General features: G+C 34.4%; 2 protein-coding genes and 2 pseudogenes across 4 annotated transcripts; 3 read left to right on the top strand and 1 right to left on the bottom strand.

The window, feature by feature from the left end:
- The first annotated feature begins 8465 nt into the window (after window positions 1-8465).
- Window positions 8466-9354, top strand: LOC120119079 (annotated as a pseudogene).
- Window positions 9355-15041: 5687 nt separating this feature from the next.
- Window positions 15042-16648, bottom strand: LOC120118980 (annotated as a pseudogene).
- A 389-nt stretch (window positions 16649-17037) lies between these two features.
- On the top strand, window positions 17038-19223 carry LOC120118979 (F-box protein SKIP2-like). The gene is made up of 2 exons (XM_039138888.1): window positions 17038-18715; window positions 19107-19223. The coding sequence occupies exons 1-2, from the start codon at window positions 17248-17250 to the stop codon at window positions 19124-19126; spliced, it is 1488 nt and encodes a 495-aa protein (XP_038994819.1). The 5' UTR covers window positions 17038-17247; the 3' UTR covers window positions 19127-19223.
- A 1019-nt stretch (window positions 19224-20242) lies between these two features.
- LOC120118982 (protein RER1A-like) lies at window positions 20243-22425 on the top strand. 3 transcript variants are annotated; one of them, XR_005515806.1, is made up of 4 exons: window positions 20243-20700; window positions 21724-21904; window positions 22019-22125; window positions 22213-22425. XR_005515806.1 is itself a non-coding variant. In XM_039138891.1 (4 exons), exons 1-3 carry the CDS (start codon window positions 20324-20326, stop codon window positions 22073-22075), a joined length of 615 nt encoding a protein of 204 aa, XP_038994822.1. In that variant the 5' UTR covers window positions 20243-20323; the 3' UTR covers window positions 22076-22084; window positions 22213-22425. The 3 variants fall into 3 exon arrangements, 2 of the variants coding, with proteins under 2 accessions (XP_038994822.1, XP_038994821.1); XM_039138891.1 differs by having other exon boundaries at window positions 22019-22084; XM_039138890.1 differs by having other exon boundaries at window positions 22019-22425.
- The last annotated feature ends 414 nt before the right edge of the window (window positions 22426-22839 follow it).

The raw sequence follows: 22839 nt of genomic DNA, 5'->3' as shown, positions 1-22839 counted from the left end.
TAGAGGAAATACTATGTGATAAGTTAAAGAGGTTTAAAAAAAATCACTGAGTTGTTCTCTGGTAGGAAATATCCTACTGCCAATTTGTTTTTTCGACAAGTATATGAGATTAAAATGGCATTGAAGAAGTGGTAAGATAGTGAAGAAGAGCAACTTATTAAGGATATGACTGGAAAAATGATAGAGAAGTTCGACAAGTATTGGGTAAGTACCAATGAAATTCTAGCAATTGCAACTATTTTGGACCCCAGAAATAAGTTAGAATGTGTGGAGCACTATTTTAACATAATTTATGGTGATGACGCATCTGTTGAAATTGAAAGAATTAAAAGATTATTATATGATCTTCTTCATGAGTACCGGGATAAAGTAAGTAGAGATTCTTTTCATTCTTATTCTAGTTATGATGGTGTGTCACTTGGGAAACGACAAGAGAATAAGAAAAAGAAGGTAGATGTGAGTTAGACCACTATCTTGAGGATGATGCATTACCAGAGAGTAGTGCATTTGACGTGTTTCATTATTGGAAAATTGATTTGAAATATCCAACTTTGAGAAAAATAGCTAAGGATATTTTAGGCATTCATGCATCAACAGTGGCCTGTGAGAGCGCTTTTAGTATGGGTAGAAGAGTAGTGAGTCCCCATCGTTCGAGCCTTCATACTGACACAGTGGAGACACTTATGTGTATTCAAAATTGGATCCATGGACATTATATAGGTAAATATAATTTACTTTATTATACGTGGCCTTTACTTTATTATGTAGAATAATCTGTTAATGTGATTATTTAGAATCATACATAGGAATTTTAATATTCTAATTTTGAATTTTTGGATGTCTTATTTGATATATGATTTCAGAAGCTTCTATTGAGAATGCATATGCATGTGCTACTATCTTGGAGGACTTTGATGTGGAAGACGAGGGAAGTTCATCAATTGTAGTGCTTGATGCAGATGCTAACTCGGTAAATATTCTTATTCTATTAATTCTGACTTTTATCCCATTGAAAACATGTCTAATTTTTTAATATTGGTTTAACCCTATTATTACTAGGATGGAGAGGACTTTTGAGAAGTGATAGTTTGTTGATGAAGATTTGAATATTATATTTGGTGTACAAGATTATTCATTATGCATCTATTCACTTGAAAAATGTATCACAAACATAGTGCACAAGACTATATAAATTGTGTTCCATTTTGTTTTTGTTTGAATTTGATGAAAATTTATTGTTCATGTTTTGGTTTCTATTAATGTTAGAAGAATTTGAGCTTAGGATGTAAAAATAGGTTTTGTTCATAGTATCATCCATTTCTCATCCACTCACCCGCTCCAACCGCAGATGATGGATGGAGTAGATATGGATGAAATTTTTTGTGGGTGATGAATGTTGTGGATGGAGATTTGGACCATGGGTGATGGGGCGGATGAAGCTCCACCCGACCCATCTCTGATCCATTGCCAGCCCTACTTGAAGGTGAAAACGGGGTGTCATTTTTAAGTAAAATAGAAATATTTTGATTTGATTATCGATACTAGATGAACAATATTGATATTGTTCTTCAGATAGTAATAAAAATGAGTTTTTGGCTGGAAATATTGATATTATGTTCATAGAGTATTAATAATATTCCTAGAGTATCAATACCCAAAGGCAGTGTATCAATATCATCGTTAAATTACAAATTCCAATAGCCAGATTAATATTAGTACTAAGAATTTATCAATACTACTCAAAGAAAAAGTATTGATACTCTAAATAAGTTTATCGATACTGATTTATTTTCCTAAACATCAAATCTAAAATTGGTATCGGTATCCAGGATGATATTTGTTCCCTGATAGAGAAGTATCAATATGTCATATAAGAGTATTAATACTATAAGGTGTTCATATCATAGAATACAGATTTGATATCAGCATCAAGTGGGTATCGATATGATAGGTTGGTATGCATATTAAGGGGCTTAACATTGATACCATAATATTGAATTGGGCAAGAAACTCAATTTTAGCTTAAGGGCTCGTGAATAGGTTTAGGATTATCAATTACTTCTCTAATAAACTTACAAGTGAGAACAACTAATTAATGCAATAAAAGTTAAGAATCTTATGAAGAAAGATGTCATAAAACGAATACCCTTGTATGACGCTCGGGAAACAACGAGGATGTAATAACCTAAATTTTGGTTAGGACTAAAATGTAAGTTTTAAAAGTTTGGTGGTTAAAGTATAAATTTTATAAAAGTTCAATGTCTAAAATGTAATATTAAAAAATTATATATTTTAGCCCGAAAATTAATAGATTTGGCTAAAACAAGAATTTTGTGGTAATTAAATTTTCGATACGAGATTTGTGTTAAAAACTATAAAGTGATAAAATTCAGTATAGAAAACAGATAGTCGGATCGAACCAGAATTTTACGAAAATATGAAGGATGCTAGATAAGTGTTGGAAATATTATTTTCATATTTTAGATCATAAAAATTTAGAACAGATTAGTGTAATTTTTCAGATTTGGGCTGAATAGTGGAAAATTAGTGACTAAAATGCAATTTTCAAAAAATTGCAAGCCAAAGTAGAAAGTCAAAGCCAAATTGTTTCATCTTTGACTATGAAATATTTTAACGGAAGATAATGCAATGACATTTTGTAATTATCAAGGTTCATTAATGGTAAAAATGAAATTTCTCATTAATGAAATTTTAAATTCAATTAAATTATATTAAACCATTTGTTAAGGATTATTTATGCTAGAATAATCAAGAAAATTAACACATTTTCAGCTATAAACCCTCTCCAAGTCATGAGCTCTATACAAAGGTAAGAGAAAATTTTGATTTCATTTTTAAGCTTACATGATTGATTTTTGGACTAAGTTGTGAAATAGAGAGTTAATCTATATGAAATTCTCTATCATTTAATATAAATATTACATGGTGATCATGCTTATTTAGTGAGATTTGAGATTTAGGGTTTACTTAGGGTTTACTTAGGGTTTATGGATTTTTGAAGAATGATGAAGGATTTTTATGTTATTGATGTTGGAGATTAATTCTAAGACATGTGTGACGATTAAAATTATGAGTAGAGACTTGTAGTGTATTCGACCATGACTAGGGTTTTATGAGATTGGTTGATTTTGGTTTAATTTGATGTTTGATGGTTAGAATAACATTAGGCCTGTAAACGAACCGAACGAACACGAACGACAGTATGTTCATGTTCGTTTGTTTAAGTTTAACTAAACAAATGAACAAACACGAACATAAACGAACAAGAAATTTCTTGTTTGTGTTCGTTAATTAAGGAATGTAGCTTGTTCTTGTTTCTTCATATTCGTTCATTTAAATGATAATCGAACATAAAAGAACGAACATAAACGAACTCAATAAATGAACATAAATGAGCGGATACAAACGAACATAAACGAACACAATAAACGAACACAAACGAACAAACATAAACGAACCAACACAAACACAACAAACGAACATAATCGAACAAAACAAATGAATGTAAACAACAACAATAATAACAACATAAAATTCATTAATATAACATGCAACTTCATAGTTAATTTGTTCGAGTACAACAAAAACTGTCATAAACCATAAATAAGCTACATGAACATAATAAAGTCTTAGAACTAATTTGTTCAACAAAAAAATCTTCTTCAAATCCAAACATCTTTACTAATCTTCGAAACATATTCAACTTGCATGATCAATCGTCAATTCACCATCCATCATGATCAGAGCCAAACAGATGAAATTATATTAAATAAAAGGAGTTATAACAAAAGTTGAAAAGTATACTAAATTAGTGAAATTATACCAATTTATTCATCATTTTTTCTCAAGTAAGCTCAACATATATGATGTCTTCATTTTGCTATAGCAAACCGAAAATAAAAAACACATTAGTCATTGTAAAACCAAATTCACTAAAATTTAAAACATAAAAATACCTTGTTTTTATTTTTCTACGTCCCATAGTATTGACGATACCAATCGACTTCACAAATAAGCATATCTACCATCTTAGTTCCTAAAGAGGAACGATCCAGATCAATAACCTTTCCACCAACACTGAAAGCAGACTTAAAAACAATGGTAGTGACATGAATTGCCAAGATATCAATAACCATTTTGGACAAAATCTTAAATTTAAGATTGTTTTCCTTCTACCATCCCACGACATCAAAATATATACCAGACCCGCCAATATAAACTCAATCCTCCAAATAAGTGTTCAATTCTGACTTGACAGATGCAAAAGTATCGACACTCTAATATGTTGATCATATTTAGTTGTGTCAGTTTAAGTACCTTTACCAAATCTACAGGTGAAAGAGCCAACACTTCTCTTAGAAGTACCACCAATACTTACACCTTGACTCCCATCTGTTCCAGTAGATAAAACAACATTTGTTGTTTTATGAGCCTCAACATATTTTTGGTACAATTTATACAAAGTATCTCAAACTATTTGCATTTGTCTCGGTGCCACGTCATGTAAATAAATAGCATTGAAAGAAAACTCAAGCAATTTCATTTTATACCTAATATAAATTTCGCACCCCTTAAAATTTTATAACTTTACACTCCTAAAATTTTTAATATAAACTTTTAAATTCGTATCTGATATAAATTTTTACATCCGACCTTAAACAAAAGGATATTACTTGAATGATTGGAAATCCCGAAACAACATTTGTGGTTGTTGTGAAGGAGTGTTAAGATTCCTTGGCCATAAGAAATTATGAAAAATAAAAGGGGAGGGTTTTCAAGATATTTTATAAGAAATGTCGACATAGTTTTTGGTCGCACAGGGAAGTATGTCGACATTTCCCCAAAATCTCTAACAAAAATAAAAAAAAAAATGTGCAGCACGTCTTTTAGTAAATACCAACTACGTATTAGCTAACTATATTCCCATATGTAATGGGGTAAGGGGGAGGTAGGGTAGTAGGCTGCCCCAACGCTAGGTTGAGAGCAACTTCCGTGGAAGACCTCCGTTATGAATTGCCTTCAATGGGACTCGATCTCACGATCACAAGGTTAAGAGTCTTGTGCTCTACCAACTGAGCTAAACTAATAATACTATCAATATATTGAAATCTACTAAACGAGAAGCAAAATCTTTCTAATAAATATCGCAGGTTAGATATTGGATTGTGTTGGGTCCGTAGTAGTTGGTGGTGTTTCAACTTGATAAATTATTTGCCTTAATAATCTTAATTTAGGACTAGGAACGAATATAAAATCTTATATTAAAAGTGAATTTTTAATAATTTTAAAAAAAACGAACACATAAAATTTTAGAGCATTGAAGACAGATTATTAATAAAATAAATATATGATAATTTTAAATTTTTACGGAAACAATCCTACTCGTTTTTTCTAAGTCCATACTTATTTGGAATCATAAAAAATAAAATGTTTAATGAACTATTTATAAACCGATGATATGTTTATGTTCATTTATCAATATTTTTATATAAATGTTAATAAAAATTATTTAGGTTTATTTTAATTATTTATGATATAATCATTAATTCTGATATTTTATTATTTTATATTTTAAAAATACAAAATGAACGTTTGTCCATGGTTTTTTTTTTTTTGAACAGTACATAAAGGCGAGAGATGCCCAGATACTAGTTTCTCAAACGATAGTACGGGGACCATGAATATCCCGATGAAGGAAATCAAGAAGGGGGGTCGAGAATGAATCAAAGATGAACGCTGAGCCGTCACTGGGGGCGGGCTGCTTGGCAATGAAATCCGCAGCAGTATTCGCTTCACGGCAGATCGTCTTGAACTCTATAAACCAAGGCCTGTCCATGAGCATTGCAATCGATCTCACAAACGCAAAAGGACTATCCGCTGACGGTGGGGAGAGGAGCTGAACAGCCGCACTACTATCCGATTGAACAACAATTTTCTCGTAACCATGCTGCCATGCGATTTGTAGGCCTTCAAGAATACCCTCAATGCTCAGCTTCGAGCACAGTAACATGTCCTAGAAATCTGCAGAAAGCAACCAAGCAGTCACCCCTTGAGTTGCGAATCAAGCCGCCGATGGAACCCATATTTGTTGCGGGAGAAAGCCCCCGTCGGCGTTGAGGCAAACCCAACCGTCGTCCGGTATAGACCAACAAACTTGTGTAATCGATGGGGCAATAGCTTAAGGGGAAGTTGTAGAAGAACCCCCATAAAGTTTACCCCAAGAAATTCCAGCTTGAAAACAGCTTTTAACGTCAACATTTGTGTGCTGGAAGAGTCGAGTATTTCGGCCTTTCCATAGCAGTCACGATGTAAAAATAAAGATGATAAATGAGCTTAATTAATTAAACTTAAGTTATAATGATTCAATTAGATGTGATTTTAGTTGAAACTTGATTTATTTTTGGTTTATCTACCGAGACTTTTATTCCTAAGTCTTAATCACAGGTTGAATTAAATAAGCAGTAGTTATAGTTTTCTTGTGCAAAAAATAAAATATGCAACAAATCTCGAGTTGGATGTGACATTCCCCCCCTAACTTATCCGAAATTATCCAATGACATTACGTCTAACGCAGAGAAAAATATTATACAATCTAATTTATTTAGATGGTTAAAAGAATTATTATTATTATTAAATGTTTAGATGGTTAAAAGAATTATTATTATTATTAAATATTATGTTTCTAAAAAATATTCAGATTGTATGATTTTTTTTTATTTTTTAAATGTAATTATACGTTTTTAAAATTAAAAAGTCATAAAACATTAAAAATAAAAAAATATCAAAAAGAAATTATAAAAAATATCAAAGAATTTATGGAGTTGGTGAGATCTCATAGGCTCGTACAATACTTAATTTAAAATTATCGATAAGTGAATCAAATATCGATCGTTAAATAAAATACATACTTTATTAGAAAGTATAAAATGGTTAAACATGTCTTTTTCTCAATGGTTCCAAACGCAGGAATTTTATATAAAGCAAGAAAAACCAGTTCACGAGAAACGATGCGTTCCATGGTGTTTGTCCGCATCGCATCGAGGCTGCTCATCTTATCGTAACACATTGGGTTTAGAACTAGGGATCGGCATGGTATCCGAATAGATTTTTACTCGATTTAATTTGATTGGATTAAGTTTTTAAAAAAATTAGGTTCGGGTCTAGTTGAATATTTTTAAAGGTAATATTTGGGTCAGATCGGATTTGAGTTTAACGTAAAAAAATATCCGACCCTACCAGACCCAAAAAAATATAATTTTATCTTATATATTTAAAAATAATTACAACAATATCACTATATATATATATATATATATATATTTCAATTAAATAACAATTTTTGTTGAATAAAAATAATATTTTTTTATTATTTTGGATCGAGTTGTCTTGGGTTCAAACTTTATATCAAAAAGTTGGGTAGAGTTCGGGTTGGGTGGAGGGTATATATTTTTCGGGTCGAGTTGGGTCGGGTAAAAGATGTAAAATTTTCGGATCGAGTCGAGTTTGCCGAAATCCGACCCATGCCCATCCCTATTTAGAACTCACTTGTTCAGATTTAGTAACCCCAAAATAGAGACAGACATGAGTCGGGTTAAGTCGTTTTTTAACTCGATTTGATATGAAAATTATAAATTTTATATTCGAATTGAATTCGACCAGAAAAGTATAATCCTTCCACCGCAAATCGCCCCGACCTGATTTTTGAGATAAAATACAAATCTGACCCGACCTGAAATAATATATTTATTAAAAAATATTATTTTTATTCAATAAAAATAAGAATTTAATTGAAAGAAAATAATATATAGAGAGATATTATTTCAATTATCCTAAATATATAAAGTAAAATTATATTTTTTTTGGTCGAATCGAATAATTTTCATCTTAAACTTGAATCCGATTCGATCTGAATATAACCTAAAATAAACCCGATCCAATCCAACCCGAACTGAAAATTTTCTAAAAAAGTTCGATCAAATCAAATCGAAACTCATCGAATTCAAGTCTCATGTCCCTATCCCTGCCCCCTGCCCCCTGCCCCTTCCTCGAAGTGTACACCGTTTATTCGTTTTCGTTGAAGCATGGAGATCGCAACAACTTTATTTTGTGGTGCCGTTTCATTCGCTTTGTATTAAGGTCCACGAAAACCATGATATTCTCTATTCTGCATCCCATTCCTTTTTTTTATGTGGTGCCAATTCATTCGCATTATCCTCCCATCTTTTAGCAGAAATTCCATCGATTTTTTTAGGTAAATGGTATTACAAAGGTTACTTTCAATCTTACGAGGTTAAAGAAAGTGACGTTCTTTTTTAAAGATATTAAGTTTAAATAATTATGTATGTAGAATGTGTACGTGTTATCAATGGTTAAGAAAGAATTTAAATAAATATTATCTTGTAATCACTCTAGGTTATTATCAAGGTTGATACTTGATTCATTCCTCAGCCAAGGGTTCAAGTGCTGCTCCTAGACCTTCATCTTCCCATGCTCGAAGGAACAGCAATGATGTTCCACCATCTGCACACCCTTCTAATCAATCAGCAAAGGCATCATCCAAATCATCTACATCAATGGCTGCTTATGATGAACAGGTACTTAAAATTTGTCGAGCAAGTTGATAATTTTATTTGTTTAAGAATTAAGAAGAAACTGATGTCTTCTCCTGCACAATGTAGATCACCGAGTTGAAGCTATCTGTCGATAGTCTTGAGAAAGAGGGATTTCTACTTTGCAAAGTTGAGAGATATTGAGATTCTTTGCCAGACTACTGAAATCAAAGACTCTCCGGTACTCTCTTTCAACATTCAGATTTATATCAGGAAAATGTTATTGGTGGTAAGAATAGTTGTTGAAGTTGACTGTTTAAATGTTTCACTCTATATGTTATTACAAATTGTTGCAGCTATCCAAAAGATTTTATTGGTGATGCATCGGTGGTGTCTGAAGCTCAAGCCATGGTAGCACTTCACTCCAAGGAAGCGGGCGCTTTGAGTTCAATTGCTGAGGCAACAGAAGAGAAATCCAGTTGTGAAATTCAGAAGAGGAAAAACATTTTGAACTCTGATGTAGATGCAGCTGGAATCATAACATTGTCTCCAAGGCAAAGGCTTTCCGATGCTTCTGATGTTCACTGCAGTGGGTCACCTCTTATGACTTACTGATCTGCTTGACAATACAGTTTTGTCAAATTTCTTAGCCATATAATTACAGCTTTATCTGTTGTTTCTATAGTCCAACCAGGGGTGTCCAGGACCGTGAAGGACAGGACGTCGTCCGGCTTTTTAGCATAGTCTGTTTGGATCATGTTGTGTATTTGGAAGGTGAAAGAACACCGTGCTATATTATATCCATATCCATTCTGCTTCAGTAGCTAAGGTTCTGCAGCAAAAGAAAGAAAGAAAAGCTGGAATGATTATATGCACCTTGGTTCAGCTTCTCTTTTTGCATATTTTTGTTATGGGAATATGAATGATTGGTTTCTTTTTACTGTCTAATCATTTTGCAGTTTACATGTTTTTGAAGTCCACAATGTCTTTAGTTTTGCATGCCTTATGGCTTCCCCCGCGAGTACTTAATGTGCCCAACTATTGTCTGAGGGGTGCACTGGATTCGCAGCATATGTGACGGTAATATCGTCAAATATACCCGTTGTTGGATCTGTATCGTTAGTCTTTTCCATCATCTGAATCATGTCATAAAGGATGCAATATTCATTACCGAATACTTGCTAGAAATATGAACTATATGGTTAGTTTTTACGACTTAATCGACTGAGTCAACTCCGAACCAGCTTAACATCCTCTATTTGGTCAGTTTTTGTGGAAGCATTCATTACCGAGTTTAATTGTAATAGAAAACCCTGATGAAAATGCCATGACAGCTTCTGAAATCAACTTATAAACCAGCATTCACTTGGCCAACGCCATTGGTAAACAATAATGTTAAACAACTTGACATCATTTTCATAGATAGAGTAGTAAAAGCTGTTATTATAGTTCTTACTTTCCTTTGCTAACTGTTCCTTTGTTAGGAAATTGAGTAATGATGCCACTGCCGCCTCTGGTCGTGGGCTTTTTATGAAGGCCTTGATTGGCACTGATAAACTGGTAATTACCATAACCTAAAAGGTAAAAACCCTGGCAGGGCTTTCTGGCATTTTTGGGTCAGAATTTGTAACATTTTGCATAAAAAAAACAAGTGAATTAATTCAAATCCTGGTAAAACAGTACCTGGTGTACTATGAGAGCCATTATAGCCATCACAAGGTCAAAAGGCCTATACATGGTGGTTTCATATGATCTGAAAAATTATTGTCGTGGTGAAAACACAGGGGGTATAGATAGATTTCTTTTTATATGGTGACAATTCTCTCTGGTTTTTTTTATGGCATGCAGAGGTTTGACCACTGTTCGGATGGCTGCAAACCTGAAGCAAAACACACATAATTCAGTCTATTTTTCCCCCTGGAATGAAAATTTGATGAATCCAGTTGGGCAAAATTAACACCGATTATACTGTTTTTGGTGTTAGGTAGATGTGGGGAAAGTCTGTGTTGATGAGTAGGTGTAAGTCTGGAAGTCATAGTGCTATCAATTCCATTGTTTCTTTGCCGGTAGGTACATACGATCACACACTGTAGGGGAAAACAAAGGGAGAAAAAGATAATATAAACAGAACAGTCAAGCTTGGTAACAACACGATTTCAATTGATCGAATCGAGTTTAATGTGGGTCGACTTAGGCTTGTCCATTTCAATAAGATTCTAGCGAAAGCTCGAGTTTCGTGATTCCTAAAGTAGAGGGCAATGGTTTAACAGAACAACGATCACCTCTAACTCTTTGTAGTGAAAGGATTACAAGCCTAATCCACATGAACCCAACATGGCACAATCGGTCGACTTTTTGAAAAAAGCATGAACCAATTGACATTCGCAGTCAAGGAATTATCTTTAAATAGATATTGTCTTATACTTATACAAATTAATAAAAAAAATAATGTAAACAGGACAAAAACCATGAAGAATGAGAGCTTTGGATCCTGCCATGGTGGCCGGTGTTTAAAAAATATAAAATTTAGAAAGCAATTAAGTTACGACCTAAACATGTTTCATGGCAGTAGATGCGAAATAATATTATTGAACCCACGGCAACCGCCCATGAACTCCTACCAAACTGTACAAGACATACGTGTTGCTTTTTTGAGATGGTTGTACATTTTGTAAGGAAATTCAGCTACCACATTTGTAAAGCTGCAATAACTTCTCTTGCTTAGTCCGACGCTGCCCGCTTTTCCCCAAACTTCAAAATATATTGTTGGTAATTTCCAAATTTTCTCTACTTCATCTTTAAGTTTAATTTTTTCCCCTTTATGACGACGACGACGATGTAATATTTTAAATCGTGCTACATTATCAGTTGAATATAATTTTCTTAATGATGGTTTAACATAATTTTAAAGTATGATGTCATTATAAGTATTAAAAGTCTTAATTCAAGCTTTAAGTTAATTTTTAAGCATCAAAATTAATAAATTTGTTAAGTCTAGAGGGTAAAATTTATAACAATCTTTCAATTTTTTTAAATAAAAAAAAATTAGCTGACCCTTATTCTCATATGTAATGGGGTAAGTGGGAGGTAAGATAGTATACTGCCCCAACGCCAAGTTGAGAGTAGCTTCCGTGGAAGACCTCGAAATTATGAAAATGCCCTCCGTGGGACTTAATCCTACGACCTCAAGGTTAAGAACCTTGTGCTCTACCAACTGAAGCTGCTCTCAACCTGGTGTTGGGGGCAGCCTACTATCTTACTTCCCCTTACTCCATTACATATGGGAACAAGGGACAACCATTTTCAATTTTTTTAAATAAATTTAAAAAATTGTTAAGTTTAAAAATATTCTTTTTAATGGCCCACGTGAAATCACTTCAAAAATTTGTTATATAGAAATTGTTAATTTTATTAAAAATAAAAAATATTTAAAATACAATTAATGTTTACAACTACAATAGTAAACTAAACACATAATATATATATTTTTCTATACACGAGAAAACTAACAACTTAAGATTACAATGACAATACAAGGAAATGGTTAAAAGAACTAACCAAATAAAATTGGATAAAAGATAGATACAAATATATATGACCGCATCGGTAAAAGAACCATAAAATGGATGAAGCTATTGAGAAAGACCATCGACAAATCGTAAGTGAGAATTGAGCTAATAAAAGCATCATCTTAATCAATCGTAACAATGTCAAATCCAATTTAAAATAGAAGGATAAAGAAAATAAAGATCAAACGATTGAAAACATGTCATAAAAACAAAGAAAAACAAGCCATAATAACAAAAGAATATGTGTCATAAAGATATAATTATTAAAAATAAAAAACAATACAAAATGAAGATACACTATAACAAAGTAAAGAAAAAATAAAGAATACCGATAGTTGACGATCAACACCAAAATTAATCTACCGTCAATCACAGAGATAAAAAGGAGACTAACTATTACTAAGAAAAAAATGTTAAGAATTCACTTCAGAATTTTAAATACATTAAAGACTTAACTATTTAATATTTAAAATGAATAAAATTTAGAAAATTTAATATAAAAATTATTTTTTCTTAAAATGTATCAAAATAAAAATACAAATAAAATTGAGGGACAAAGATAGATTATCCTATCTTAAATCAAGAAGTAGTATTTTTTTGTTGACTTTTAATTTTAAGACTTTGTTTTGATTAATCTAAATTGACTTGGATCATATACCTGATATTGATGGGTAGATTTTTCAACGAGAATTTTTTACATATACAAAAACTCAAATTGAAGACTTTAATTAACTGATATTAAGATATTTATTATTTGAACTAATCCTATTAATAAGAATAAGTATTTCTACTTTTAACTTTCAAGGGTCAAAATCTTGTCATGGGGGTTGAAAGTGAAACCTCAAGTGTTGGTGGGTAAAAGATGTGTCATACCAACCAATTGGCAGTCCGCACATATTAATTTTCAACCGGTGTTACTTTGATCAGTTAATTCAATGTTAAATTTAATTTAAAAAATATATAAATAGAAATAACATCAAAATAATTGATAACGTACCCTAAGATAAAGTAAAATATATCTAAAAGTAGATAAAAACGTATCATAAAAATAAATTTGTAAAAATTTAAAAACAAAAAATATACATAAATATAATATAAAAAATAAAAATAAAAAATACATATAATCTACCTCTGACACTAAAATTAGCATCGTCACCTGTTTATCAAATATAAACAAGGGCACGTGGCTGAAGAGATTTTCTATTTATATATATATATATATATATATATATATACTTATAACATAAATTAATATTACGAATAATCATTTGATATATATATACCCTTCAAATTTAGGTGTCTTGACTTTTGTCTAATCCAAGATTCAACTACCATAAGAAACAACGGAGTACTAAACTTTCCGTGTACCAAATTATCATATCTAGGGATGGGCATTTAAACCCCACCCGACGGGTTCCAATCTTATCGAGTCAGATTTTTCTTAAAAATCGGGTTTGGGTCAGGGCGGGGCGGATTTTTTTGTATGGTATTCGGGTTGAGTTCAAGTTTAGGGTGAAAAAAATATGATTCGACCCGAAATATATATATAATTTTATCCTATATATTTAGGGATAATTATAATAATACCCCTCTATATATAATTTTTTTTCAATTAAGTCAATATTTTTATTGAATAAAAATAATTTTTTTATTTATTTCGGGTCGGGTCGGATCTCGGGTGGAGGCTCTCTTGCTTTCGGGTAGAGTCGGATCTCGGGTAGAGGCTCTCTTGCTCTCGGGTCAGGTCGGATAGACCAAAAACTCGACCCGACACATGCCCATCCCTAATCATATCTATCAAGTACAAAATAGTTCATGGAAAAATAAACAAATTATAACCTTTTCCTTTTCGGATTTTACTTTTCTTCCTTTAGAAAAAATCAAAGATAAAACAAAAAATGCATTAAAAAAGGTTTCTTTTTAAGAGGTGGATGAAATTTTTCAGTATAATTAAGTGGCATGATGTGTTGTTTCGTATTAAAGTATATATAAATATTATTATATTAAAATGATATATATATTTTTTTATCATAAACTTGTTTCTCTAAGTAAATTGGAAATTCCAACATCTTTGCCTGTGAACGTAACCATGATACGACTCATGCATGAAATAGTACATACTCGGTCTTTGGAAATGATATCGAGTAGAGTTGAGTAAACCTCGACTTTGTATAGCATATACGAAAAAATATGAAATAATATATATGTATATCGTATATAGTTATAAAAAATCGTTTAAATTTTTTACTGGACTCAACTCAATCGAGTACTAACCCCCGGATGCTACGTATCAGAAGAAGATTATCTTGGATCATGTAGCATATGGCACATTGAAAGAAAGGGTAAAAACTTAGCTGAGAAAATGCAATGGAAATCACAGCAGGAGAAGATGGGGGTCGATATGACTGCAAAGGAAGATGTTTTCAAAGTGATCATAACATGTTACAAAGTTTTACTTACTAGAAAATGCATATATGACCAAAAATTGAAGGCAGTGATGAATGCAGGTCTGTGAAAAACTAGAACAATTTTTCGACCAAGTATATGTACTATTTCAAGGATTCGGATCCCCTCGTTGAAACTACTCTCTCATTTTTACAGAGTAAAACGAGAGCGATCCGAATCACCGACCGATTCATCCGTCTGCAGAAAGCACAAAGTCGAAACTTGGTTCTTCAAGATGAATGACCAAAAACAATAGAGATAAATGCAGATACAAAGATGTCATGGATGTATGCTTGTTCACAATCATACAATAGAAGAATCCGACAGACATCCATTTCTTCTCATTGGCAAACAGATAAAACGGCTACCGAAGTCCAATCAAGGAGAAATTTAGCGGATATCGATCCTCCTCGGGTCCGTGTTAGCCAATTTCAGCCTCAGAGGCAATAATAAGTTATGGAACACATACTGATTTTACATTAAGAATAGTCTACAATACTCGGAAGAGGAATGATACAAAAACATGTTTGATAGTACTAGTTATCATGACGAAAAGATTAGCGGGGACTACTAAGCACATCGACGACAAACATACGGTTTAGTGAAGGTAGCCGCATTTGCTAGTCGGTGCTCGACTCCTTTCGAACCATGGATGCGGAAATGGTGAGACCGAAGATGTCACAACCGAGTTATCACAGCTGAAAGATGCATCAATGACGCCATTATGACTACTCGGAATCGATCTATGCTTGCGTTTATGGCCTCGGTTTCCTTTGCAATGGCTTTCAATTAACTCTAAGATGAGCTTGTAGCAAGCATTTACTTCATCCTGTCGAAAACGAAACTACAATCAGGATCCAATGTAAGTATTCGAAAATCGGCCCCCCAACCCCAAGTGATTGTGCATACAAACCTCACTTGTCTCGAGTAAACCGATAAGCTGTTTCTGATATTCTAGGTAATGACATGGTTCAATCTCTTTAATAACATGAAGCATTGTTGCAGAAGCTACGATCGAAGGTATATAAAGCATGAACCTTGAATCTGGATCAAAATTGATTTGGAAAAACTCAAGGTACATATATGATGAGCATTCTTTGAACAATTAGGATGAAAACAAAAGCTATTTTTGACCGATTACCGGCAACGAGAAACAGAAGCAAATGTTCACATCTTCGAAGGAACTCCAAATGCAAATGGATCTTCAATCCAAGCCTACTTGTAATGTGATTGAAGAAGGAAATTGGTGTCACAGGGTTCATCCTCCATTGCAGAGTCGACAACACCAAAAGCTCCATTCTTTGTATGTTTTTTGAATCAAACACATACTTTGATTCCTCCACCTAAAAGAAAGGGGAAAAAACGATATCAAGATCCCATCTTTAACAAATTTAACAAAGCAACAAACAATCATTGACACGTACTTGGAGGTTTAAAAGGAGCGGCACTTGGGTTTCCTCGACCTTGGCAGCTAAAGACAGACAAGCCACAGCAGCTAATTGTCCCATCCATGGCTTGTTTTCTTGAAACTTCGAGCTTGAAATGAACCTATCAAAGTAATTCACAGCAAGAACCATGGTCAAAGCATTGAACCCATGTTGTTCATTGACCTTGAAAATCCACTCCAAAGCTTCTTTGCGAGTTAAAACTAATGGCTCATCTGAGTTAACATCAATGTATCCATGGCGAGTTTCTTTCTCCTTGGACATTAAAGAGATCAACTCATCATCTTCCCCGAACAAGCCGTGGTCAATAAAGAATAAAGGTAAAAAGCTATCTTCTTTCACCGTTCCACCGAAATTTTCAGTTGCGTTTCCTTCAAAACTACACTCTCCTAAATCTTCATCTTCTTCGCAGTACAGGCAATCAATGATTAATGGTGGGTTTTGAATCTGCCGAGTCTCTTCCTCTAGCAAAACCATAGCTTTCAAAGAAGAAGAAAATAAATTCTCCTGTCAATGTAATACCATAAAAAACAAAGCGAATCTCAAGCTCATTTCTCACTCTTTCTTCAATTCCTCAATCTGGGCACAGATGGTGTTACTATGTAAGAGGAACACAAGAGGAAACAAATAGCAATATATGTAAAGATTAACAGGCGCAATAATTTACGGTCTAACATTAAAATTTCATAATAAATGTTAGGGTCTATTTCGAAAATTCAGACCTGTTTCATAATTTGTAATAATTTTTATTTAACAAAATATAAAATTAAAATATGCCAACATTATCTTTCAATCATCATTAAATTTAAACTTGTTTTTTAATTAATTATTTATTTCTATATTAGCATTAAATCATCCTCTTCTTCAACCTCCTAACTCTCTTCCGCTCATTAAACTATAATAGTAGTGAACTGCAAGAACGCAATAAGTTTTCAACCTTCTAAGGGATGGAGTTGGTTAATTCATGCATTAAAAGAATAAATGAAATTTGGTTAAAGAAGAAGACGCTTGCGGCTTCCCCCTTTTGACGGGTCCAAAATTAGTTCACCTAAATTTCAACCTCTGCTTTACGCCTTATAATTTCACCGCCCAACAACGGAACCTTTCCCTCAAACCTGATTGGACCTTGCAGATAGCCGAAAACAATCTCACAAGAGAGAGAGATACAGAATTCTCAGACACTTTCATCCGGTGGCGCGTACTGTCCACCCACCGCAAATGGGCCAATCCGCTTCCGCCGCTTTTCACCGAGAAGCCTCCCTCACCCTCTTGTCCTCTTCTGCTTTCCTTTCCGGCGAGGAATTTATCGATGAAATCGCGGCGAACTGGGATTACACCGCTGAGGTTCCTGACGAGTGTTTGGCTTATATTTTCCAGTTCCTCGGCCCTGGCGATCGGAACCGTTGTTCCCTTGTCTGCAAGCGGTGGTTTCGCGTCGACGGTTGGAGTCGCCACCGTTTGTCTCTCAACGCCCAATCCGAAATCGTTTCTTCTTTACCTTCGATATTAACGCGCTTCGACTCCGTGACCAGACTCGCCCTGCGTTGTAGTCGTAAATCAATTAGCATAACGGATGATGATTTGCTTACGATCTCAATCCGTTGCAAAAACCTTGCACGACTAAAGCTCCGCGGTTGTCGCGAAATCACTGACGAAGGAATGTCTGCATTTGCTCAGAATTCTAAGAATTTAAGAAAACTTTCTTGTGGTTCTTGCATGTTCGGCGCTAAAGCTTTAAATGCCGTCCTCAATCATTGCAAGAATTTAGAAGAGTTATCGGTGAAAAGGCTCAGAGGAATCCATGACGGAGCTGAGCCGATCAGGCCAGGAGCCGCGGCCACTTCACTGAAGATGATTGGCTTGAAAGAACTTGTTAACGGTCAGTCTTTTGCACCACTTGTGGTTGAATCAGAAAACCTTAAAACTTTAAGAATTATTCATTGTTTGGGTGATTGGGATAGTGTCCTTCAGTTAATCGGAAATCGAAATCGAAACAACAATCCTTTGATGGAAATTCACCTTGAGAGGCTTCAAGTGAGTGATATAGGCCTATCTGCGGTTGCAAACTGTGCCAAAATTGAGAATTTGCATATTGTGAAAACCCCAGAGTGTTCGAACTATGGACTTGTTTGTGTAGCTAAGAATTGTAAGTTGATGAGGAAGCTTCATATTGATGGATGGAGGACTAATAGGATTGGAGATGAGGGTTTGATTGCTGTAGCTAAACATTGTCCCAATTTACAAGAACTTGTTTTGATTGGTGTTAATGCTACCCATTTGAGCTTGTCAGCCATCGCATGTAATTGTTCAAAACTTGAAAGACTAGCTCTTTGTGGAAGTAGCACTATTGGTGATACGGAGATTGCATGCATTGCTGCAAAATGTATGGCGTTGAAGAAACTTTGCATCAAGGGATGCCCGATCTCAGATATCGCCATTGAAGCACTTGGTTCCGGTTGTCCCAATTTGATCAAAATTAAGGTGCGGAAATGTAGAGGAGTGAGTAGTGATGCTGGTGAATGGTTGCGAGCACAAAGGGGATCGATTCTGATCAATGTGGTTGCTTTTGACATAGATTATGGTTTTGAGGCTAGTGTAAGTGATGGTGGAGTTCATGAAATTGGTGTGGAGTTTTCACAGGCGGTTGGCCAAGTAACTGGTGCAGATGCTTCCACGAGCAGCAATGGTAGGTTAGCATTGTTGAGATCAAACTTGTGAATGATCTTTATAGGAGTTGGAAAATTAACCTTGTTCTGATCTCATTACAGTCTTGCAAGTTTATATGTTAAGTCATTTCTTTAACGCCTACATGTATTGATTGATTTAGATTTTTCTTTTGGAAACTTGTAAACCTTGAAAGACCGACAATGGGAAATGAAAATGCCCTAAGATTTCCTCATTATTGCTTGTAGGCATCTTCTTCAGCTCCCCCCCCCAAAAAAAAAACACCTTTCATTTAATGTGCTGAATCTGCAATTTATTTTGGTTATGTGCATATATTTTCCTTTATAAATCGTTTTTGATGATTGTGTATAGGTGTTGCATACTCTATAGTAAGTTTTCTTTTATTTTTCTAGGTGAGCCAGAGTTGCATTAAACCAAACTTCAGAGAAACTTGGTGGATTAGTTAACTTGGTTGCTGGTACTGGTAAGCTTCGGTTCTGAAGTCGATACAATATAGTATAAGCCATCGATGCCCTTTCCCGAAAAAAAAAAGGAAAAAAATAGCAATTCTACTTGTATCTTCTATGAATGAATGATCCATATTTTGCATCAGGCGTTTCCATGCTTCTTTTATATGTGCAATTGAACTCTTAAAGCAGATTCAATTTATAGTTCACTCTTCCATAATCTTATTCATTTCCGAACTGAAGACAGGCGTCAGCACTCGGCAGAACTTGTTATGATATTTCTTGTTCACGTCGAGCTTGTTCTGGGGATCTCGAATCCGGTGGAATGTTTGCTTACGCCATTAACAATGCTATCTGCTAACACCGTTATCACTGGAGACCGTATTCGGTTTCCAGCTTCATTCCGTCGACTACTTTTCCGACCCCTTGAATAATCTCCGGTGCATTCGGAGAAGACAGCCTCGATGTCTTTGCTTCCAGAAGTTTTAGGTTTTGTTTGAATTGGCGTTGACTTCATTGTTGGCAGAATTTGTAGTCATGATTTACCAATGGATCTTAAATCCAAAGATACCTGTAAAATTCTACGCCGTTGAAGCGCATGCTTTTGTCGGAAAATTGGTTTCCACTAATTTAGTTCTTTTTACTCTTTAGTAATCTGTGTATTAATCGATTAACGAATATTAACCGACAAAATCTCTATCGTTTAATGAACCAGTCTTATTTTATCGTTAGATTTTTAAGAAGTGAATATTTATTTGTTCATATTAAGTTAACGTAATAATTTGTGTATACAACATATAAATATAGAATTATATTATATTAATAATAATATTAATGATTTATAAAGACATAAATTAAATCAAAATTTTAGATATAAAATTAAATAAAATAAAACTTCACATACTACGTTGTACAAGCTGACCAAAGTTGATTTACATCTTTAGATCCGGTTTGAACGAACCGGTACATAACGATGACCGAACAAAAAAAACCCCATGTGCCGTAAATCAGAGGATCGGGAGAAGCTTTGTATTAGTTTGTTATTATGAAAAAATACAAATATTATTTTGAGGAAAGGGGGAAAAAAATAAAACAGAGACGACGAAAAGGAACTTGTTTTAGGAACAAAAAAAGAACTTCATTTTTCAGAATAGGGTCCCCCGATGGAGACCGGACACGGACCAAGCGGCGGTGCCCTGGGCGGTGACGATCTATCCCCGTCGTCTCCCGCGGCAGCCATATCACGGTGGACTTTCGAGGTGTCGCGGCGATACCAGCACCTCCTGGATAAGACGGTTCCTCACGTTCTCTACCGTTGGATCGGGTGTCTGCTGGTGGTTTTGATCTACGCCGTACGCGTGTACTTCGTGCAGGGATTCTACATCATCACCTACGGCCTCGGCATCTACTTGCTGAATCTGTTGATGGGGTTCCTTTCTCCTCAGGTGGACCCCGAGATGCAGGATGGCCCCTCGCTACCCACCCGCGGATCCGATGAGTTTCGCCCTTTCGTTCGCCGACTCCCCGAATTCAAATTCTGGTTTGTTTTAACGGCTTTGATTTCGTAAAATAATTGATCTTAATGTTAAATTAGGTTTCATTGATTTGAACAAACAAAGATCTTTTTTGTGATTTAAACTTTCTAGATGAAAGATTATCTCCTTTTCTGGCAGTATTCCAAACTTTAGGATAATTTAATTTTTTTTGATTTGAAACCGGCAAAGGATTTTAGAAAGTTCAATTGAGTTGAAGAAAGAAGCCTCCATTTGCATGATGATAAAACTCACTCGCAGGCCACTATGGGGGAACAATTTGATCTTGAAGTTTTTTTTATTGTTGCTAATAAATGAAGACATCATGAATTCTTATTATAAAATGAAAAATATAGGGATTCAGAATCAAGTGTTTCCAGTTATAAGCCACATTCTGAAATCTAAGCTGATCGAATTAGTTTTTTTTTTCTTGCCCCTGAATTATGGTACCTGGACTACATATGCTTAGTGTTTAGAGGATTGTACCTTCCTACCTGTGTCAAACATAAGCGTCCGGATGATATAGCTCTTGAATGTCCAAAGCTTATGCATTCAATGTAGATGAGAATGATTAGAAATTTCAATCTTTTCCTTCCATTTCCAAGGTACATGTCAATTGGAGCTTGTTATTTTCATATAGGCTTTAACACATTCACACTTGTCTGTTGGATGGTGTCTGTTTGTAGAAACTTGTGTTGTAAAGTGTTCAGTTTCAAGGGTAGCCTTACCATGTACTCCTGAAAACTTCAGGCTAAAGAATCCAATTTGATTCTTTGACTTTGAGTTTTCCTAATACCATAGAGCGCTACACTCTTGTTGAATCCTTTTTGAACGTGATGTGAAACAAAGATCAGGAGAAACAAGCAGCTTCTTTTTCCGACATCTTTTTTCTTTTCGATTCTGTTGTTCTTTGTCTATAGCTGTTAAGTAATTTAAGGTGCAGGGTGCCATGAAACTTAGTTACTTACTTTCCAAAATGTTTTGCTGAATGCTAAGATATTTGTCTATTATGTGGCCCTTTTTTTGTGAAGGTACTCGTTTACAAATGCTTTCTGCATTGCTTTCGTGATGACATTCTTCAGTGTGTTTGATGTGCCCGTCTTTTGGCCAATACTCCTTTTCTATTGGTTAATGTTATTAATCATAACCATGAGGAGACAGATTCAACACATGATCAAATACAAATATGTTCCTTTCTCATTCGGGAAACAGGTATTTCTGAATCCATCATCCTTTGCTGCTGAGAGGCAGGGTATTCAGTGTCCTATTTCTCCTTGGTATATTGAATTGCATGATCATTGTATTGTTCTTTGTTTCTTTTGTTAGCAATACGATGGCAAGAAGGTGTCTTCAACAGAAAGCACAAACCTTCCCAGAGATTAAACTCCTCGGGTGTGTGTGTGTGTCTATATTTATCTCCGTATAATTTACTGGTAATACAAGTGCACTTATAGGACCATTAGTTACACATTGAATATTTTTTGAATTTTCGCCTGCCTTTTACTGGATTCAACTTTCAGGTGTAGTTGTGAAGTTTAGCATTAGATAAACCAAAGTTATGGGCACAGAAAACTTTGTATGGAAGGGACCTGCAACATTTGTCGTCGCCTATAACTTCATCCAATGACATGTATTTTTAATTTAGATAACTACCCAATCAGGCGGTGCGATTGGTTTATATGAAATTCTAGTTTTGATTTGTACTTTTGAAATACCCTATCATTAAATTCATAACTTTCACGTTTATTTAGATTAAAGGATTTGTGCAATCGGTGATGCTTGTGGTGTATTGTCGATACCATGTTTCTTGATTTCTTTAGCTGTTTACATGGAATGGAAGACAAAAACCCAACCTTGTACTTTCTCAACAGCGTGTACTTGATGCTCCCTATTACTAGATTTATGTATAAATGCGTAAATCAAAGAAGAAGAAAAACGATGACTCAGCTTACATATTTCCTCAGTGAAGCAGATAACCAAGCACCCCAAGAAACTATAGCTGGAAAAAGAAAAAGGAAAAAGGTAGCCGGAACTCGAGAGGGACATAAGAGAGATGCATGCATAAAATCGCCTGCAGTGAGAGGTGCTTATCCATGCGCACCCAACCCAACACCCAATAAGACCATCTGCATTCTCCCTTGTTACTC

Source organism: Hibiscus syriacus, unplaced genomic scaffold (assembly GCF_006381635.1).
Source record: "Hibiscus syriacus cultivar Baekdansim isolate YM2019G1 unplaced genomic scaffold, ASM638163v2 tig00110330_pilon, whole genome shotgun sequence".
NCBI lineage: Eukaryota > Viridiplantae > Streptophyta > Magnoliopsida > Malvales > Malvaceae > Hibiscus > Hibiscus syriacus.
This window is presented reverse-complemented; position numbering and strand designations above follow the sequence as displayed.

What these genes read in the sequence shown, in the direction of transcription:
- LOC120118979 (XM_039138888.1), top strand. Translation starts at nt 17,248, where the DNA reads ATGGGCCAATCCGCTTCCGCCGCTTTTCACCGAGAAGCCTCCCTCACC. An exon ending in TGCTTCCACGAGCAGCAATG is followed by an intron (nt 18,716 to 19,106) that starts GTAGGTTAGCAT and finishes TTATTTTTCTAG; the next exon opens with GTGAGCCAGAGTTGCATTAA.
- LOC120118982 (XM_039138891.1), top strand. Translation starts at nt 20,324, where the DNA reads ATGGAGACCGGACACGGACCAAGCGGCGGTGCCCTGGGCGGTGACGAT. An exon ending in CTCCCCGAATTCAAATTCTG is followed by an intron (nt 20,701 to 21,723) that starts GTTTGTTTTAAC and finishes TTTTTTGTGAAG; the next exon opens with GTACTCGTTTACAAATGCTT. An exon ending in CTTTCTCATTCGGGAAACAG is followed by an intron (nt 21,905 to 22,018) that starts GTATTTCTGAAT and finishes TTCTTTTGTTAG; the next exon opens with CAATACGATGGCAAGAAGGT.